This window comes from Styela clava, chromosome 1 (assembly GCF_964204865.1).
Source record: "Styela clava chromosome 1, kaStyClav1.hap1.2, whole genome shotgun sequence".
In the NCBI taxonomy this organism is placed as follows: Eukaryota; Metazoa; Chordata; class Ascidiacea; order Stolidobranchia; family Styelidae; genus Styela; species Styela clava.
This window is the reverse complement of record NC_135250.1, coordinates 31,407,642-31,428,452: the sequence shown is the minus strand read 5'-3', so window position 1 is coordinate 31,428,452 and position 20,811 is coordinate 31,407,642. Positions and strand designations below refer to the sequence as shown.

The 20,811-nt window shown below is 38.2% G+C and overlaps 1 protein-coding gene across 2 annotated transcripts; it reads right to left on the bottom strand.

Annotated features, from left to right (window-relative positions):
- Positions 1-1,225: 1,225 nt before the first annotated feature.
- Positions 1,226-13,689, bottom strand: LOC120335192 (pancreatic lipase-related protein 2-like). Of its 2 annotated transcripts, none has more exons than XM_078113501.1 (11): positions 13,378-13,689; positions 12,114-12,198; positions 10,574-10,882; positions 9,243-9,412; positions 8,167-8,379; positions 6,656-6,950; positions 5,642-5,995; positions 4,601-4,712; positions 3,499-3,626; positions 2,594-2,690; positions 1,226-1,772 (listed from the first exon to the last, which is right to left on the bottom strand). In XM_078113501.1, exons 2-11 carry the CDS (start codon positions 12,160-12,162, stop codon positions 1,661-1,663), a joined length of 1,839 nt encoding a protein of 612 aa, XP_077969627.1. In that variant the 5' UTR covers positions 12,163-12,198; positions 13,378-13,689; the 3' UTR covers positions 1,226-1,660. The 2 variants fall into 2 exon arrangements, with proteins under 2 accessions (XP_077969627.1, XP_039258611.2); XM_039402677.2 differs by lacking the exon at positions 13,378-13,689 and adding an exon at positions 12,735-12,880.
- Positions 13,690-20,811: the final 7,122 nt, after the last annotated feature.

Here is a 20,811-nt window from a genome sequence, read left to right as displayed (position 1 = left end):
TTTTCTTGTCTTAGTTCTATTACGAGTTCGGGGACTAGCCAAGTGACTCCCGTAGTATTTGTACCTGAAATTATGGCCTAACATGGCACACATACTACGTTCCGGTGTCCGCCATCTGGGTTCAGGTACTTCGGGAGTACCCTGTTTTCAATATTATTCGTATCAGTATCTTGCGGACGATGGGCCAGCGATTAAAGCGTTAGACTAAACTGTGGTGGCCTTGTAAATCACTCATCTCTGCCTCAAATCTTGTGACCTCACCTAGGGTGTGATTAATTGGGTAGACACAGTGATTTCCCTACACCCCCTAAAATTTCACCCCTGCCCATATTTTGAGGTGTGATACTGCACTTTAATACCCAATCTGGGTATGATTGTATTTGAATATACAGGAAGTAGAATATTTATCAGTGCAGACAATCTGTAATTTACATAATACATTTTTATATGTTACAAATAGTTTTATTGCTAATAGCAAAACATTTACCACCCTCTAAACTTTGACCCCCCATGCCCAACCAAAATGAATAGCTAGGGAACTCACTGGGTAGGTCAGGGTGGTCCAAGGTTGTCAGTTCCGCGGGCCACATAATTATTTTTGCATTGTTCGCGGGCCACAATAGCGCCAAGGATAGGTAAACAGTACAATACAAAACAAACTCTTTTATTGCGTAAACACATGGTTATCAGCCATAGCGATCCCAGGCTGATAGAATCCGCATTTGATTCTTAGTTTTCTATGATGCCTATATTGTTATCATATATTCCCAACCAAAAAGATAGAAAGTCCTATAAGAAATTATACTGCAAGCACACATCATTCAACTTCGCCAGTTGCCTCAACCATAGCCATAACACTAGTCAATTCAGTGACATGATGTAACAATATGTCAAAAGATTTTTCTGAATAATTTTATGACGAAACAACACGAAATGCGATTTTTTGATTACTCTCCGAATGTGACGCGGGCCACAGATAATGAAGCGGCGGGCCACATGTGGCCCGCGGGCCTGGGTTTGGACCATCCTGGTGTAGGTAATGCTGAACTTTAAAGATTCCGATTCCTCCATATATCACTATCATATTAGATATCATTAAATATCATGGGTCTATTCGGCGTGCAAAAGCGGAGATAAATATATAGTATAAAATTAAGTCTCCCTCTCCTTTTCAACAAAACCTTCACATTCATAGAAAATGATTTGGTAAAAATTGCAAGCTGAATATTTTGTTGGATATAATAATAAATATAAACATTCACAAAATTTACTAAAATTGACAATATATATTTATATAACAATTTTCTATTACATGTGACGTCACGAAATGTAGCCATAGAAACGGCATCAATGGCAAAATGTTAATTATGTGACGTTGCCATAGAAACGATGGCAATAACGTCATCGAATCGCGAGATTCAATAAGCCATTTAATTAAGAATCGTCACTAAGATTAGGTAACTATAGAAACGAAGTTTGACGTAGTATACAGACAGATAAATCTTTTACGTCATTCGAACTGATTGTTCAACGACGTTTTTGCGTCATAACATCTGTGATGTCAGTGTCTCAGTGATACCGAAGTTCAGTTATTATAAATAAATAAATATGAAGAAAAATGTAGGAAATTTTTCATGTCGACGTCATAGGCTCGATGGCGTCATCCTTCAGTGTCGTCATAATCGTGGTAGGAGGATTCTTCAGTGCCACACTGAGTAAACCGAACTTCTTTCCCGGAACGAAGTTTTCGACGACTCGAGCAGAAGTTCGTTCTGGAATTAGAATAGGATTAGTAATTGGGGAGAGAAAAGCGATGAGTCGGCGCAGTTATATAACGAACCACGTTATTTTAAAAATTTAATAGGCGTTGCATGAGGATAGATGTCCAGTTTACCGCATTGTCTTAATTAACCTTCTAATGAATTAATCGAAGCTTATTGACAATACATAACTAGAAGTTCCAAGTTTAGATTATTTCAGGCACATCATTTTGGGCATGTCAATCAATCATTTATTTCGGTACTCTGATATAAAAACAAAATGCAGAGATACCTGGGAAAAAGGTATTTCAAAATATAAGAACGGGTTCTTTTTTGGGTGCTCCCGAAATATGTGTACCAAGATGGCGCGCAACCTGAACATAGTCTGTGCACCAGGTTAGGGTTAAGGTTGTGCATCATCTTGGTGCACATACTTACAGAGCGACCTTTTTTGTATTGCACTCACTAACAAAGGATTCAGCAAATGTATGTATGTCACTACGTAAGCTACATCATTATGACAAGCCTCCTAAACGCCAAATATAAATTAGGCCGACAGCTACGCTGTAAATTCCATTTACTTGGAGTGATAAATTGGGCAGGCAAAGTCGAGGCGGAAAAAATTTGCTCTTCCCAACAAATGTAAAACATGCGACCTTCATATGTTTTTATAACGTTTTCAAGGTGCTCCCGAAGTATTCTTACCAAGATGGCGCACAACCTGAACATAGTATGTGTACCAAATTAGGATTCAGGTTGTGCATTATCTTGGTACAAATACTTCCGGAGCGCTGTTTTATCTGTAAAAATTTTCAGAGTGAAAAATAACTTACATCTCGCTGAGCGGCATCTCTAATACTTTAATATTTTGTAGCGGAAGCCTGAGTTCTCGTCTGCTGTCTGCTCTGTTTGGGGAATGGCCCACGATGTCTGTGAAAAATATGAAGTGTATGTAGGATAGAATAAAAGGATTTTTATATTTATAACTTTGAAGGCAAACATAAACGACGGCTCAGTTATGTGACAAACCACGCCCTTCTGATTATCATTCAAAGTCGGGTATGAAAAAAAACTGACCAGTTATTTGTTTCAAAAGTATAACCGTCTAACCGTTTAGTGGTTAACGGAAGGAGTACTTATACCGCGAGATTAGAAACCAAAATCGTGTTCCTAATTAACCGTTCATACTCTGTTCACGGTATTGCCGATAATAGCACGTTTACAATGAAAGGGAATTCGTTAGAAACCTTTATAATAAAAAAAGCGGTGAAACGATTCACATTCGGTTTTTCTCGCAGTTCATTTGGAAAAGAAAAATTTAAAACCTGTCGAGGGATCATTGTGCCTCATAAATTGTTTTAAAAGAATTTACTCAAAGCAAGGTAACATGCACTCACTGAAATGTAAAGTGGACTGATGTCTGAGCACAGTTACTGGCACTCACTCAGAAGTAAAGAAGACTCATCTCTGAGCACAGTTACGGGCACTCACGCAGAGGTAAAGGAGACTCATCTCTGAGCACAATTACGGGCACTCACGCAGAGGTAAAGGAGACTCATCCCTGAGCACAGTTACGGGCACTCACGCAGAGGTAAAGGAGACTCATCTCTGAGCACAGTTACGGGCACTCACTCAGAAGTGAAGGAGACTAATTCATGAACAAATATCAAAAGTGTGTTTTAATATCGCTTGTCTAATGCTTTATTCGGGGCTGCAACCAGATAAAAAGTAAACCTACTTGGCCACCATGACGTCATTGATGCCGCGCCAATCTGCCATAGAACAGTGACGTCATGAAGTCTCCCGAATTCACTCGGCACTGTCACAAGATAAGTTGGATTGTCCGTACTTCCCCAGTTGCTTATCCTAATCATCAAAAATAGAAATATTGATAAATTGTTTTTCGCTCTTCTCACTTTGAACAAGGAGATATTGAACAGAAAAAAAATTTTGAGTCACAATGTATTAGATCAAGAGTGTGAAGCATGTTTTGTCGTTGAGCCATATAACTAACCAACTTCAGACATCTAACTGGGCCACACAAAAAAATTAGCCTGAAATACAAGAGAAGAGAATACGGCTAGCTATTAAAGTGAAAATGGCTATGTTTGAAAATAAATATTTTTTTTGTAGTTTTCCCCTTTCATGAGAAATTAACGGGCCAAATAATTTTTGTGCCACGAAAATGGGCCTCAAAAGTAGAGAGGTTGAAAACAACTGGTATAGTGAACTGGTCTAGTTAAAACATTGACGTTATCCATACTATGCAATTCAAGAGTCCTGCTAACACAAATGTATTTCTGTAACGTTTCGTCTCTCGACTTCCCTAGACAAGCAGTTTACAACAATGGCCTCTACCAATAGAAGTTAACCATGTCCGCATCACAAGATAAAGTATCGGGTACAAATTCCACCCCTTCACCGGGAGTGAAATAAAATTAAGTTGGCGATGTCGTACCGGCGAATGTCCCAATACATAACAGTGACTGCTTATGTAAAACCGTGTTCGGGGTGACAAAAAATTACAGGGTGTCCATGAAGCTCAATTTCAATTTTGTTATGAAGTCAGTTCTCAATATATCTTAACCAGGTTTGTTCTTTTTAATCAGTAATTGCTTAAGTATTTTTACTTTATTTAATACATATGTTAAGGCCAAAACAATATATGATATTGATGAATTCTCTTTTAAATTTTAAAGAATTAGGACTTTATGGGCATCCTATATAATAACTACGATAGTTACTAGATTATAACAAATCTCACATATGGCTTATTTGTACTGCATTTCCCAATTCAATAAATCCATATGTATAAAGTTGTCGCATAAATTAGTGCATACCTGCCAACTGGGATCATATCTGTCTTATGATTGGTGTGATCAGCGAGGCGAAACGACAAAATTCCCTCCGAAACAGGCTCTGATAGTTCAAGCTCAATTTTGATGTATTTCACTGAAAAATAATATGATAGGTTATTTTGGGTGAAAAAAAAAACATAAAAATTTTACGTTTTTTTAGCAAAATACTCGTTTGACAATGAATGCTATCTTTAATTCGACTCAGATACATATTTGATAATTGAATCAAACAGCCTATAATGTTATTATTCAAAAATAATACGCAAAAGTACCCCGTTGTTTGATTAAGCCATATCTTGTTTTGTCTGAAGAAGTTAAACTATGATCTAACGGAAGCTCATAAATAAACTTGCTATTTCGTGGAAAGAGATTATGCTATTCCTAATTATCTTCACAAAACTATCTCGTTTAAGGTTGTCGCTGCTAGATAACCAACATTGGTTTTTTCGCGTCACCCTTCACCATGAAATGCCTTTATTTATGTTTTCTCTAATTTTTGTTCGCATTACGTGTATGTTTCATTTTGGTGAAAAATAAACGACTGACTGACTGACTGACTTAAGTATTCTTGTGGCAACTGACACACTCGGATCCGAAGTAGAAAGTAAACAAGGAGAAATGACTTAACGTTCAGTGCACAATCCTAGTACAGGGTGGTCCAAACCCAGGCCCCATTATCTGAGACCCGCGTCGCATTCGCAGAGTATTTAAAAAATCCCAATTGGTGTTGTTTCGTCATAAATTTAACCAGAAAAATATTTTGACATATTGTTACATCACTAATGTCACTCAATGGACTAGTGTTATGGCTAGCTAAGGCAACTAGCGAATTGAAGAATGTGTTTGCACAATAGAAGTATTTTGCATTGCACTATTTACCTAATCTGGGCACTATTGTGGCCCGCGACCAATGCGAAAATAATTTTGTGGCCCCCGGCGTCGACAACTTTGGACCACCACGCCTTAGTTACCTAGTACCTCCTACTAATTAACTTAATTATTTACTTAATTAGCGATACTTACAGCAAAATGGTTCAGTCGACCTGGTTTTCAAAAATGCTTTGATATTTGGGACAAGACTATCCGCCTCTCTTGCTCTTCTTTTGTGTTCCCGCCAAAAAGATGGCACTTCCGGTCCCAGCTCTAGACACTTAGTGGCGCTAGTTCTTCTTTTTCTGAACCCCAAATATGAAAACCACCCCGTCGAACTTCCTGATTCGGGTTCGAAATTGTGGACACACGAAGTGCAGCTTCCGGTTTGAAATTCGCGGTAACTCGAACACGGAAACGAAGTCATATGGCAAGAAGTTGGATCCATTGTTGACAAATAATAAACAATAGAACGGAGATGGTTACAGTCCATTGGTTTTCGTGGACCTGTTAAAAGATTTTAATTAGTTTTTAACTAGCATTTTTTAGTATAGTTTGCCCATGTCTACTGAGATCCGAATCGCAATAAGGAACTATCAGGAAGCTCTTAGCGTGTCAGTACTCAGTGGTAGATTGCAACTATTCTATTAGTACTCCTTTCGCTTAGCTCTAGCGTGTGTCAGTGGGTTGCAACCCTTCCGTCAGTACTCTGTACACTTAAAATTATTACTATTCTCGTTTCATTTGAAATCTCTGTCACATGGTAAATCAATTATATATATATATATATTTATAGAGAGAAGGAGAGAGAACTGTCAAAGAGTCAGTGATTGGTCGTTTACAAAATTTAGGCTCTAAACCCGGCTACCGACTCCGTGAAATAGGAAAATAGGATTCCAACATCGACGTCACTACCAGAAAAACTGCTTATCTAAATATGTTGGCATGGCAAGTGAGAATTTCCAGTCTTATGCAAGGTATATTAGGTTGGCAGGGACGAAACGTAACGATACCGGTCCAACAGTAATTGGGATTGAAATGGGGTTTGAACCTGGAATCTCCAACCCCAGACCCCATCAAAGTTTTGCAAAGGGTAGAATACCCGTACGTATCAGTGGCTGCAGGTACGGAGCTTATCCGGATTAATGGTGTAGGAACGCTACATACCTTCTGATCCTTGATATTCCAAATTTTCAAATCCCGTCTGTTCGTCCGTGCATCCAGGCTGATCATACCCGCCATTTGGATAAAAATCCACGTCTCCTGACGTTCTTGCAATCCCGTGTCCAAAATATGACGTCAATTTCTTGATGACGTCAGTATGTATGACGTCAACAAAAATGGCGTCTGAAGAGTCTAGTCTTGCACCAGACTCAGCGCTTTCGAACCATAAACCAGCGGGGTCCAGACCTGTGATTTGCCCAAGTTGAGGAAGCTTTTCGCATGGTTTGGGTTTTGGTTCCTGAAAGTTAACAATGCAAGAATTTATTAAAAATGAAAAGCAATTTACATCGGTACCCAAGGCCGCATTTACCATTAGGAAAGGGAGGCTGAGCAATCGGGTGTCTAGATGGATTGCAAATGAAACGGCAGCCCAAGCAGCACGTTATAAGGGTGAGTTTGATGATGTATAACAACATCTATAATTTGTTTCACCCTCTGAATCTAGCTATAATAGGCATCATTATCAAAATCTCGCTTCGGACAGCAGAAGAGTTTAACACGCCACTGAGGCTGAGGCCCGGGAACTGCAGTACTCAGGGACCTCGACATTGAATTTTGAACTATTTGTAAAGGCTTGTTCAAAAATGAACCGTTTTAAAAATTCAATTTCCAAATACCGTCGAACAAAAAAAATCCGTTCTATCAATTTTCAAAAAAAATGTCTATTCAAATTAATTGAGCAGTTTTCGCAGTAAAAATGCCTCTATGTTTCGAAAATCATGAGAAAATACTGATATATAGCTATGCTATACCATCAACGATTGATACCACAAAAGCTGCGATATGCCAGCCCAAAATTAACTATCAGTACGTATAAGCAGCACGTGGTTTATTGTTTTGAATAAAAATGACAGTTTTGTATATGTGAGCCAGTTCTTTAGCGCCAACTCTCAAAATCAACATTGAAACATGATGAAATATAGGGAGAACCTTTAGGGGTCAAAGGTCGAGGAAACTTCCATCTAACGTAGCACAATAAGAAAATAACAAACGTCGCGAGGCTTCCCTTAAACGGCATCAGGTAGCGACACCTGCAACGCTTGCTGATTCAGGTTTGTGAGTGGAAAAAGTTGACGAAACACCATAAAACCTCCATTAATATTTTAGGAAAATATATTTTCTATTAGTCCGAATATTTTTTTCTATCGTAGACCCGTTTATTTAAAAGACTGAAATGATAATTTCGTTTATCTCATTAGTGTTTTACATATCGGAATGAATTCTTAAAAGAAGCAGTAGGTCTCGGTATAGCAGTGCCTAGCTTTCCTAGCTAGCGGACATCAGCATGCCTCAGTTGTCAAAATGTCATAGAACCGGGACCGATGGCGTCGCTATGTGAAGAGTTCCATGGCTGGTCAGCAATGACCATCCCGTTCAAGAGAGAGCTTGCCTAAAGCCTTGTTCCGGACAAAAGATGTTGCTCCCTCCCCCTTCCAACAAAAAAAAAAACATACCGTTTGTGTAGGTTCCGAGCTTCTGAGCCAGCTTGGTAGTTGCCACCATCCTGCGTCTTCATCGTCACTTGTGACGTCATCTTCACGTGATTGTTTCGTCAAACATTTGACATCATCAATTTTTAGGATATCACCAACGTAAGATGCTGCGTGCGCACCAATCCCATGGCCAATCAAATGCACGGATTCAAATTCAAATTCGGGTTTCCAGTCCTGTAGATAGTCGAGAGTTTGGCGCGTTTTTACAAGGATAGTAACAGTAGACAAAATTTAAACTATCTGAGATCGGAATCAAAATTTCTTGGCTCCAGTGGTAGTTCGAAACTTTTCTATATGCAGTCTTTTTTCTTAGCTCTAGCGTGATGGTTCCTGAACGGGTGGGGCGTAAACATTTTTTTTTGAGCGCGTGAAGCTAATTATAAATAAAAATGTTTGTTAGAGTTGATCTTACCCTCGTTATTTAGGATATTTAGATTCATTGTATTATTTACATACCATCTACGTATTTTCAACGTGTTTACTGAATAAAAAAAACGTTCAACCTACTAGTATCTGTTATTTGTAGCTTATTGTTAGCTAGGTATGTTTGAGGTCGGAGCAAGATTTGTTGACAAATTCTAAAAAAGGAGGTGCGCGGCCTAAAAAGTTTGAAAACCACTGCTGTCAAGTCTCAGTGCTTTCTTGACAGAGACTCAAAAGATTAATTTTACTAAATATTTCTAATAGTCTATTGAGAAAACCTTGCATACGCTGATGCTTTTGTCGTCAAAATTTTTCTTGGTGTCTCGAGTTCGAAGTATAATTAATCCAACTCACTAATAGGATTTGAATATTTATCCCGGGGGCGAGAGAAGCCAACAAGACTGCTTGATTAATCATGTGGCGAACAACGGCCCCCTCACCCGTCTAGGTCTGGTATCCTATTAGTTAGCCAGTTATTTGTTTTCAAACGCATGGACTGAACTAAATGAACATAGAAAACGGCCACAAAATTAGTGGTGGGGCAATAATAAGACAATGCTCTGTTCTCCGATTAACTATTATATCCCAGTAATATTCCTACTTTTTTTACGTACCTTGATATTTTTCAACATAAGAGCGACTTCTGCACCGACGACCCTTATATTTGCGGCCGCTTGATAATACCCGCCAATTCCATCACGTGATTTCCAATTAACAGTTATGACGTGACAATCATCCCTCTGAAGAAATCGTTCAACCATGGCGAACACCCATTTGTTTAAATCTGTAAAGAAAACAAGATGGCAATGATCAAATTTATGAAAACGATAATCCGATTTCATATAGGAGTGTTCCCATATCTCAGAAGTGTTCCCATTAATTAAATTGACACAGAAAAGTTTTAGGTGAAATACCGAATAAAAGCAACAGCTCTACAAGCGACAACCCTCTTAGCGAAATTTGAAAATTACTGGTCAATTTATTGCGAGAAAATCAATTTTTTTCTCAAGAAAACATATGAAAAGAACAGTTCAGTACACTGACCAACGTGTATTATTTTCATGTACAATAAAAATCACCAAACAGAACAGACTTCTAAATCTTGTCGATCAAAATATGAATTTTTGACTTGTTTGTGCAAAATTCATAATTTCCAAATAAAGCTGGATCGAGAGAATTAAGTTTAGTTATTCCTGGCTGTTGCAGTGTGATACATCTTGGACTCCCTTGTTTATATTCTGTCATTATTACATTATTGTTCATCGTGTTGTAATCACTGATTACCGTCAAGCGACAATGGGCTGCTCCCGTCTCACTGCACAAGTTACTAGCTATTACGAGTATTAGACAGTGATTTGAGTAAGTTTGGCCATACTTAGTGACTCACTGTAATTATGTTACTCCCGTAGTATGTGTACCAGGTTAGGGTTAGGCTATAATTTTATTCCGATTTTCCTTATTTTAGTTCTATTGCGAGTTCGGGGACTAGCCAAGTGACTCCCGTAGTATTTGCACCAGAAATTATCGCCTAATCCTCACTTGGTACACATACTATGTTCCTATGTCCGCCATCTTGGTTCACATACTACAGGAGTACCATAATTATGTTGTATGTTCTCGTTAAGATGTGTTTTAGAAAGTTGTAAACCACTCCCTCAAATGTTATCTCTGTAAATACCAATGGCTGCTTGTACAGGGCCTTGTTTGGAGTTGTAGGGAGGGGTAGCAAAAATATTTAATGCCCATTTTGGTGATATATCGACGATATTGGACTAACAAATTTAACTAAAAATCTTCGAGCGACAATTCTATCTTTCGTAAGAATTTGAATTGGAAGATAACCCTTTTCTCAATTTGACTAACTGTCTTCAAGGATCATTTCCATCTTTCGTGAGAATTTGAAATGAAAGGAAACGATTTATTTAATACAAGAACAATACAGTACCTGTGTCGCCATAATCGTGTATTATAATTTTCGTCTGCTTCGTTGTTACTAGCAACTGCCGCCATTTTCTGCTTAACTTTGTATCGCGGGATAATTTATGCGGTCCAGTGACGTTGGCCAATGAAAACGCTGCATTTTTTATCGATCTGACGTCACGAGGTATCTGATGACGTAAGAAGAGTGAATATGTCACGTCGATTGCGTCACGATTCTCTGGCAACAATGGTTCAGTCAAGAGAGCTGATGTAAATGGTGCGTCATTGGTGAAGCAACCGAGAGGGCCGTAGCATACTTTCTGACATTCAGCTCCTGAAATGAAATGTTGAAGTTATTTTTTCATTGAAATATGCTCAAATCAAGACCACGCGCGCGCACTCGGATGTAATGGAGATTCATGTCTGAGCAAAAGTATGGGCACTAACTCAGATAAAGAAGACTCATCTCTGAGCAAAGTTACAGGCACTCGCGCAGAAGTAAAGAGGGCTCATCTCAGAGCGAAGTTACAGGCACTCACTCGAATAGGAATGAGTCTCATCTCTGAGTAAAGTCAGGTAACTCACTCAGACGTAAAAGAGACTCATCTTTGAGCAAAATTACAGGCACTCACTCAGAAGTAAGGGATTTTATCTCGAACCAAAGCAACGGACACTCACTCAGATGTAAAGTGGCCCAGTACTGAGCAAAGGTATGGGCGACCAATGTAATGCCAAGAGCTAGAAATTGTATAAATGTATGTTGCTACATTACGCCACCGTAAATACCGATGCGTGACTTGAAACTTTTCGCATTGACAACCGATCCACTATTGAGAAAGGCTTCATTCAATTTCCAAAAACTATACAAAATGCGGTTCGATCAACTAACAGTTTATTTTAACTTGCATCCCCATACTCAAAACTGAATATACATCGACTTTTACGTGTATTTCGTTGAACCAATTTACAATATATTTCATATTCAGTAATATTATTTTTGGTTCCATTACATTTGAACCCACGTACATTTGAACGCGTAATTTGAACCACCGACAATTGCACCTGCATACCATTGCACCTATGGGAATTTTTACGGATAATTGAACCCATACTAACCCTAACCCATGGATTTTAGCACCTTCATATAAATTGAACCCGCGGATATACGGGTGCAAATGTATGGGTCCAAATGTACGTGGGTTCAAATGTACGGTCACCTTATTTTTGCATGTATAGAGAATAGTAGACTTCTCGGCTTTGACCATTCCTTGGTACCTGTTTCGTATTCAACTTAGACCAGGGGTGGGCAACGTTTTTTTACCGAGGGTAAAATTTTGGCCACCCAGACTGACGGGCCATGTAAGTGTGGCTCAAAAAGTAACATTTAATGAACAATATTTACAGTGTTACAAAAGCCAAAGTGACAAAACTAAATTTAATCGCAATCTCAACAAATTACTTGAGCTATCTTTCAGCTAAAACTTCAAAATTTGGTTTTGTGGCAACATCAGGCAGGTCAGATTAAATAACCAACGGGTTTTCCCATGTCAGACTTAGACCCTTACCTATTGTGAACAGTAGAAGTATGACGATCCCTTCTGTCAGTCTGGACATATCTTTGAATTCGTTAAATAGTTTAATTTAAATATTCTGAAAAATAAAAAATAACGAAAAATAGCGGAGTCCGGATGATATTCAAGAATTCCAGCAGTTGATTTTATGGACATAGAATTTTTATTCTTGCCGCAGTATCCCTGTATTATATGCTAACGGATACACAAGAGCCAAAGCCGCAGAAAAAGAATAATTAGTTGACTCTACAGAAATACATTTGTGTTAGTATGCATCAAGACGTTTAAATTGTTTAGAATAGTTGCCTTCACTCGTGCTACAACATATTAATATTATATGCATACGGACACACCAGCTCAAAAACATAGCAGAAGATAAGTAGTTAGTCCCGCAGAAATAGATTTGTGTTAGTGCAACACTCTTGAATCACTTAGAATAGCGACCATTACTCTTGCTAAAGCATCCTTGTATTATATGCATATACGAATCCACCGCGCGAAAACATAGAAGAAGAATAAGAAGTTAGTCCCACAGGAATATATTTGTGTTAGTGCTCAGCAAGACTCTTAAATCACATAGAATAGTTATCTTTACTCTTGCTACTGCACCCTTACATTATTGTTAATTTAATCCGGGTTCTAACACTTCTAAGATATGGGAACACTTCAACATGACATCGGATATTCGTTCCCATGCCATCTTGCGCAACGGCATCAATGTTACATTTCTTCTACCTGTTTTACAAACTTCCCAGTGAATCTTTCCTACACTACCTATCTTAGTTATATAGGGTGTCCATAAAGTATTCAATTTTTTTTTTTAATTGCGACGGGAAATTTATCGATATCATATATTGTTTTGGCCTTCACAGATGTATTAAATGAAGTAAAAATACTTAAACAATTACTGATCAAGAAACAACAAACCTGGTTACGATATATTGAGAACTGACCTAATAACAAAATTGAAATTGTAAAGGGACTTCAAGGACACCCTGTATCATACTCCTTACTACACGCCTACAGGTGAAGTAAATCGCTGATTATATAATTTGCATTCTTGCTTATCAGTCGCGTTATCGCGGTCGGTCCGCTATGAGACGATGCGGCGCTTGTTTTTCCGAGAATGTGAAAGTCGATTTAAAAATGTGGGAAAGACGATAAAAATTAACTGCTGGAATCTTGGTATACTCCGAACACAGACTCTACTATCTAAAACCTATCTAAACGCCATTTTAGTCCAACCACCCAATGTTACCTTTATCTTAAAATTTGAAATTCTCATCTTCCACCGCCGGCCTTAGCTTTTGCGGGGCGGAATGAATTGCGCGGCCCTTCAAGCCGAAATAGAAATATCGACTGGAAATTTATTCGTCGTACATTTTATCGAAGTACAAAATCACGATCAAGATAACTAACTTACTTTGCGAGCCTTTCGCGCGGTAAAGTCATTTTACACAATTTTATACAAAGTTACTATTTATATCGGGTAAGTTTAATATTATTTCCCTGAAGTTAGCGATGGCCTGTAAAATGACAGACCCACTGTGGGTACATAGATTGCGACCCCCCTTCTCCTGCCCCCTTGCTACAGTCTTTCTAGTTTGACATCGAACGACATTTTTGTCAATTTAAATACACTTTATTACGTCATAAATCGTAAGATACTTTCTAAAAAATGGCGTGACAATTGCGAACTTAAAACCGCGAATTTAAATATCAAAAATTCATGATTTTGCCCCAAATCACCATCCATGGCCATACATAATATACCTATTTAGAACGCAATTTCATTCGTATCATACTTGATTTGTGATGATAATAATTTGATATCAAATTCACGCTTCAATTGTGACAGGTGAAATTGGAAACTCCACGCAATGTGACCCTGAATACCCTTTCATAAATGAATCCTAATAACCCCAACACGTGAGGAATAATTTTACTCCATTGTTGATATTAAATGTGACCTACAGTTACCTTTCCATTTGACCGATCGTGACCTATAATTAGTATAACATGGCGTGAGGATGGAAAATTATCTTTAAACCGTAGACGATTCGGAAACGAAAATTTAGGGTTAAATTGGCCAGAAATTTGGTGCTGCGGTTTGCGGCGACAAGCGCAGAGCTTTCGTAACCATTTCTCTTTCCCTCCGCACCCCTTCAATATCGGTCCCTTGTCCTCATTCTAGAATTGCTAAACTTAATAATATTTCATTTGAAATTAGTAAAACCATTAAATAAATTTGTGTATCTGACTCTGAAATAACGCAATGCTGAAAATCAAATTGGTATACATCACCATGTAAAAGTAAATAAGAGCAATGTATTTAGGTGATGTCTCTGACACGATAACTTTATTACTTATAATCTTTCGCGATCAAAGGCGGTCAAAATATTGTATGCCTGTTATTTTTTCTAGACATTTTTGGTACTCCTGAGCAATGTTCCCTCTAATTTTTTGTAGTATGTGTGCGCAGAAATTTTGGTGTGTGCGCAATTTTTTGGAAATGAATAATATTTGTGCAAAAAACAATGAAGAAATTTTGGGTTTTAACCGGCTAATAAGTGGGCCAGCAGCAAACTTTCTCAACCTGCCAACCAAGCACATAGTTACATTACATCGAAATACGTCTGTGCGCAGTAAACCTATGCGTGTGCGCAGCCTCTGAAAGCTGTGTGCGCGCGCACACGCGCACACCTTAGAGGGAACACTGCTCCTGAGGTATGCGCACCAAGATGTCGCATAACCTGAACCCTAAATCGGTGTACACAACCTGAGTTCAGGTTGTGCGCCATCTTGGTGCGCATACATCAGGATGTCCCATTTTTATTATTATAAGAAATACAACACACTTTGCAAAATTGCATTTCGGGCTGAACTAAAAATATGTCACTCAAATGTGATGGAAAAGAAAACTATTTTATTTAAAAAAACATTTCGTTCAATGTTGCAATATTTCATGCACGACGGAAATGAATATCTGAAAATACTTTAGTGTCTTAGTTAAAGCAGAGTGCTCAGATATTATAGTTTAGTGGTTATCAGCCTTTCGTAGCCCATTTTCGTTGCGAAAATTCTGTGGCACATTAACTTTTTTACGCAGGGAGAAAACTACAAAAAACAACAACTAGAAATTCTCTTTGCAAAAATAGACAATTTTACTTTGATAAATTAGAATGAAAATTGCCACCTTGCAACAAAAAAATCAATCATCGCTACTGCTATCTAATTTAACTAAATTTATCAACACAACTCTAGCTATTTTTAACGTTCAAATGTTTCTGTGATCCAGTGGTGGGCTATGGCCTACTGGTTAAAAATCGGTAGATCGCTGTTTTCATTTTTACCGTGGTATGGTTTTGATGGCCGCATAATTTTGACCAAATTAAACGATTCAGCATTAACCTAACCCATGGGTTCTCGCACCGTTTCTTGTGATCTTCAGGATTAGCGGTAACATACCATATTTACCATTTACTTATAAATAACACGTTTAGATCAAAAAGATTTCGCGCTATCGACAAGGTCTTATTTTAAGGATAGGGCTTATAATAATATATTTTTCTAAATTCAGGCTAGGTATTATTTTCGCAGAAACACGGTAACAGGGGACGCAGATCTTACCACTTCATGGCGGCTCCTGTCACAAACGAACTGCGGACAAGGTTTTATGGCGCTATTACTAATATATTCACAAAGTCATGTACCAGATTTTAGTTTATCATGCGTATATCATTTATATATACTTAAACTTGAAACTTAACCCCAAATACATCAAAACTGTATCGATGGGAAAAATTTTCGAACTTACCGAAGTATGTTACCATCAGGGGCAGCCCTGTCACTACAGCCAACAGGCCTTGGCTTGTGGCAGCCAAATTTTACCCGTTATTGGTTTTCAATCTGCTTCCCTACCCGCCTCACGCCATTGGTTTGTGGCAGCTAAAAAGTCAGCCGTCATGGTTTGACGAGACTAGAGAGCAATATTAGTTTGAAATCCAGCCATGGTTTTGTTGCAGCTCAAGACGCCACAAAATACCTAAAACTGCACTTTTGGTAACAGGCGAGGTAAAATTCATGCAGTCGTTCCAGCTTTTTAAATTCATTCTCCACTTTGTCTATTTTAAAACCTTTTTGATCAGTTCGAATAGTCTACGTACAGTATTACAATAAATAATTAAATAACAGATAACAAAATTAGGCAACAAATAATTAAACCCTACTCACATATACACTTTCCCTAAAACAATGAAAATTCGCCCACGGGAAAAAATCTCATCTTGGTATGAAAACGCAGCATTGAAGTATTATCCGATTATGATGCCTAGTCTTTGAAATTTCAAGATATCAAACAATATTTACACACAAATGTCAGTTATATTTCCCTTTTTGTTGTTTACATGCTTTTGTTCTTAAAATAGTTTTCCTTTTGGTTCTGTCTCAGATAACTGAAATATGATACGCGCTTTTCATGCTCTTTCCCATTCACTGCTGGGGTTGAGAATTACGTCATTTCACTATTTCAACCTGAGTGGAAGCGCGTAACGACCCACCATAATTTGGAACTTTCGTAGCACACACCGAATTTGCAGTCACTGATACTCTTGAGTGCTTATAAGTAAACTTACTATGCATTTTTAGGCAGGTCCGAAAAGAAGGTCACGCCTCCACATCAAAGTTGGGTGTTACCGTCGTGTCTGTACCAGGTTGGGGTTAGGCAATAATTTTATTCCGATTTTCTTTATTTTAGTTTACGAGTTCGGGGACTGTCTTTGTTAGCCAAGTAAATATACCCCCTGTCCATAGATTTCAGCCTCTTCACACAACTCAATCTAAAATTGGCAAACAAAGTTAGTTAACTCCATATTGGTACACGTTCTTCTAGAGCGCCCATATTTCTATATCGTTCTGAAAGCCCTTGACATTCCAATACTTCCCCGTAACTAGGTCTTCTTCGCGATTAACCGACTTATCGCATTGATTGACTCAAGACTTGGTCGCTTCCGAATTTCTGGCAACGTTTTGCTTCGGGTTTAAGGAATTCTACTAAACAATTCCCGGCCCGAGTTTTTATAAACTCCCAAATCTACCTAAAATTTTCTAGTTTTTGATCGTTGCTGAAAACACGCTGACGAAAATGACGAGAAATGGTTATTTGAAGAAGAATATTGGTTTGACCTCGTATAAACCATGTGAGAATTATTCATTAATGCGTCATAATAGAAGTATATTTTCTCAATACTGTACTGTTAAGATATTCATCTATATAACCTAACCTTTGCAGTTTTTCTGTTTTTCAGGATGTTTGATATTGTGTAGTGTTGGTCCTGTTGGAGGTCATAAGTCGAGTCCATTATTGAGTCAAATCCCACTGACTGTTAATTGAGTCGAAGTCATTCAATTCTGATTACTCGGGCACAAGGTTCCCTCTGAGGTGCGACCTCGCAATTGCGCAGTAGCACTAAGCCATCTGTGCAGTAAAATCCCATTTTCGCGCACTTGCAACATTACATTTTCATATCGTGGCTCGTTATACTTTCTAACGCCGAACTAGAATGCTCATTCCATATTTTCAAGCTAAATCTGTACTTTGTTCACATTCTGATTATATATTATACTACTGTATTGTGATATTTCGCTACGTCTGTAGACTCTACTCTGTATTAAAATATTCATTCTCGGTAAAACAAACATTTTCTCAGTAGGCTGCAGCATTTTCTTAGAGGCAACACTGAACTCTACCCCACCCTAATCACAAGACCTACACGCCCACCTAGCCCACACGAACTTGCAGCATGTTCAAGGCAGTTTAAGTCATCCAAGTCATGGAAAAAGCACAAGATTGAAAATTCCAACACAACTAAGATTTCAGTCATTCTAGTATGACAGTGGTTAGAGTTGAGCCCAAGATTTAGTTTTAGATTTAATTTTTTATGATTCGATTTTCAAACAAACAAGGCCTTGTCTAAGCCGCCACTGAAAAAAGGGCAACTAGTTATTTTGTAATAATTGTAAATGCTTCAAAACCTTTAGGTCATCGGCTCACAAAGTGTAAACCAATAACATTTTCAGGCGTGTACTTCAAAAATACAAATGATTTTTCGAATTTTTTTCATAATTTTTTTACTATTCAAATGACGCATGAATAGAACACGTGATATCGCGCGACAATCGTTTTTGTCGCGGATAAACTGATGGGTGTGTCTGGGGTGTTAGCAAGTAACGATTCTTCAGACAGAATAGAATAAATCACAAAGCGTATTTAGTTACGCACAACGTACCACCGTAATTCTTTATGGCTTCAGCGGCAAAAATGTAGTATATCTCAGATCCATTGTTGGTCAGTTAAATGAGCAGAGCTATTTATCCATATTTCATTTATTCAATATTTATTTATATTCGGCAAACACTCTCCAGATAATTAAAATTAGCCGATTCTGTTTTTAAGAATTAAACGGTGGCATTTTTTCAAATTTATCCAAAATCATGAAGTTGACCAAGCATAATTAGTTATCTTTTAAATGGTGAATATCTAGGAACCATCGCCGAGTAGGCCACAACCTTGCAAGGTATTCCCGAAGTAAGTGAACCAATATTGCGGACACCGGAACGCAATATGTGTTCCAGTTTAGGGTTAGTCCATAATTTCAGATACAAATACTACGGGAGTCACTTGGCTAGTCCATAAACTTGTGATAGAACTAAAATAAGGAAAATTGGAATAAAATTGTGGCCTAACCCTAACCTGGTACACATACCATGTTCCGGTATACATCATCTTGGTTCACATACTTCTCGGGAGTACCCCTCGCTAAGCTTTTAAGGAAGGAAGGGGGGGGGGGGGGGATTGGCTTATCATATTTATTCAAGTAGAAGAAAGCCAATAAGTTGATTCGATTATACGATACCAGTTGTGTGGTTACCAGTCCGTGAGAGGATTTTTGAATTCCTCATTGTCGCGAGGCTGGTTGTGACTGGTTAAATATAACCGGTAGAGCTGGGCATTTTCGAATACCTTGTGATTTCAGAATCACACACAATAAAAAACACGTTTTATCAATAACTCACTACAGAAAATAGTCATATGTTAGAATTGCGTTGAAAAAATATGACTTCAATGAAAAAAAACTTGGGGAATTCACCTCGACCATTGGCGAAAAGCAAAAAACAAGATGGCGGCGATTCAAAATTTAGCTCTGAACCGATTCGAATAATTTACTGTTCGATTCGAAATGCCCAGCCCTAGTAACCGGATTTAGAGGTTGTGGTACGCCATATAATTAAGCTCAGACAGACGAGCTTGAAATCTCCAACGTTTTTTTTTAATATCTGGAGACAATTTGGTCAGGTACAATGTTATATTACCTCGTTTGCTGCGATTTCTCTGTTTTAATAGTTAAAAACCCTCTTTCTACCAGATAAGGTATAGAAAATGAAATAATCCACGATTCTACTTTAGAAATGAGAGATTCTTGGCTAGATGAGGTGTACAGAAATATAACATAACCATCTGTTGTAGAATTCATTTCGGTTTCTCGATAATTTTGGCTTTTTTTTTATAATGCACCAAGCTCAGTCAGTGAGTAATTTATTGCTTTCAGTGTGAAGAGAGACGCGATAAACCAGTAATGGTTATCGAGCAGCGTCACCCATGAGGTGGTCTAACATTAACTTATATACCGAGGGGAAAAACGAACATAAAATACTAATAAAAACCGGAGATATGATGAATTTCGTTACAATGGAAGTCAACGACCCCATACGCGACAGGCGTGGTAACCATGACAACAGCAGTTCATTAAATAACAAACAAGGGTTGGTTGTTCACCCATGGTTTCGGTACCCGGTACCTCCCTCTACTGCTTTCGAAGAAAATGAAAGATAAATTTATAAATCACGTGACATAGCTACTCTAATTGTTTAAATGGGACTCTGTGGAGAATTTCGAGTGTCTGATAATAGAATTTCATGTGGGCGACAATCTTTCTGCGAGTCATCTTTTCCTACTCGCTGAGCCCTGGTAGTGACAAGTCTGCTAAGGGTCAGGAATTGCAGATTTCATTCATATGGGGAATGAATTATTTCATGTACAGACTCCTCGCTATGACAGGCTTATAACTTCTTTTTTTTTCAAATTAGCCACATCTTCTCTCTGTACGAGCAGATATTGCTATGTCTAAGGAACTATCATTATTGAAAGGATGGTTCGGCATCACCTATCCAATTTAAAAATAGCCTACTTTGAAAAAATTGGTGGCCACGGAGAGATTAAACCAAAGATGTACCAAAGCTCGGCTATGTGGTGCATCGTGCTAAGCATTAGAAATACGCTTGCCATCGCACCTCTGATTATTACTCTTGCATGGGTTCGCATGCCATGCGAACATGGTTATAAGCGAAAGGGTTGTTGGACTTCTCGTCCTCGCAGGGTGGTTGGTTCACGTAACCGCTGGCCAATTACGGCTTCCTCTACTATGGATCTGAATACAAATATCTGGTTAACTTATCTCATACCCGACATAGACTGGTAACCGAACAAGAGGCCGTGGTTCGCCTATGATTAAGCTGTCTTATTGGCTTTCCTACTCAGGATAAATATGTAAATCCTTTTTCAACTGAAAACGCTAATCATATAGCAAGACAATCAACATGATAAACTTCATACAAAGCAAGTTTCCAACTCTAG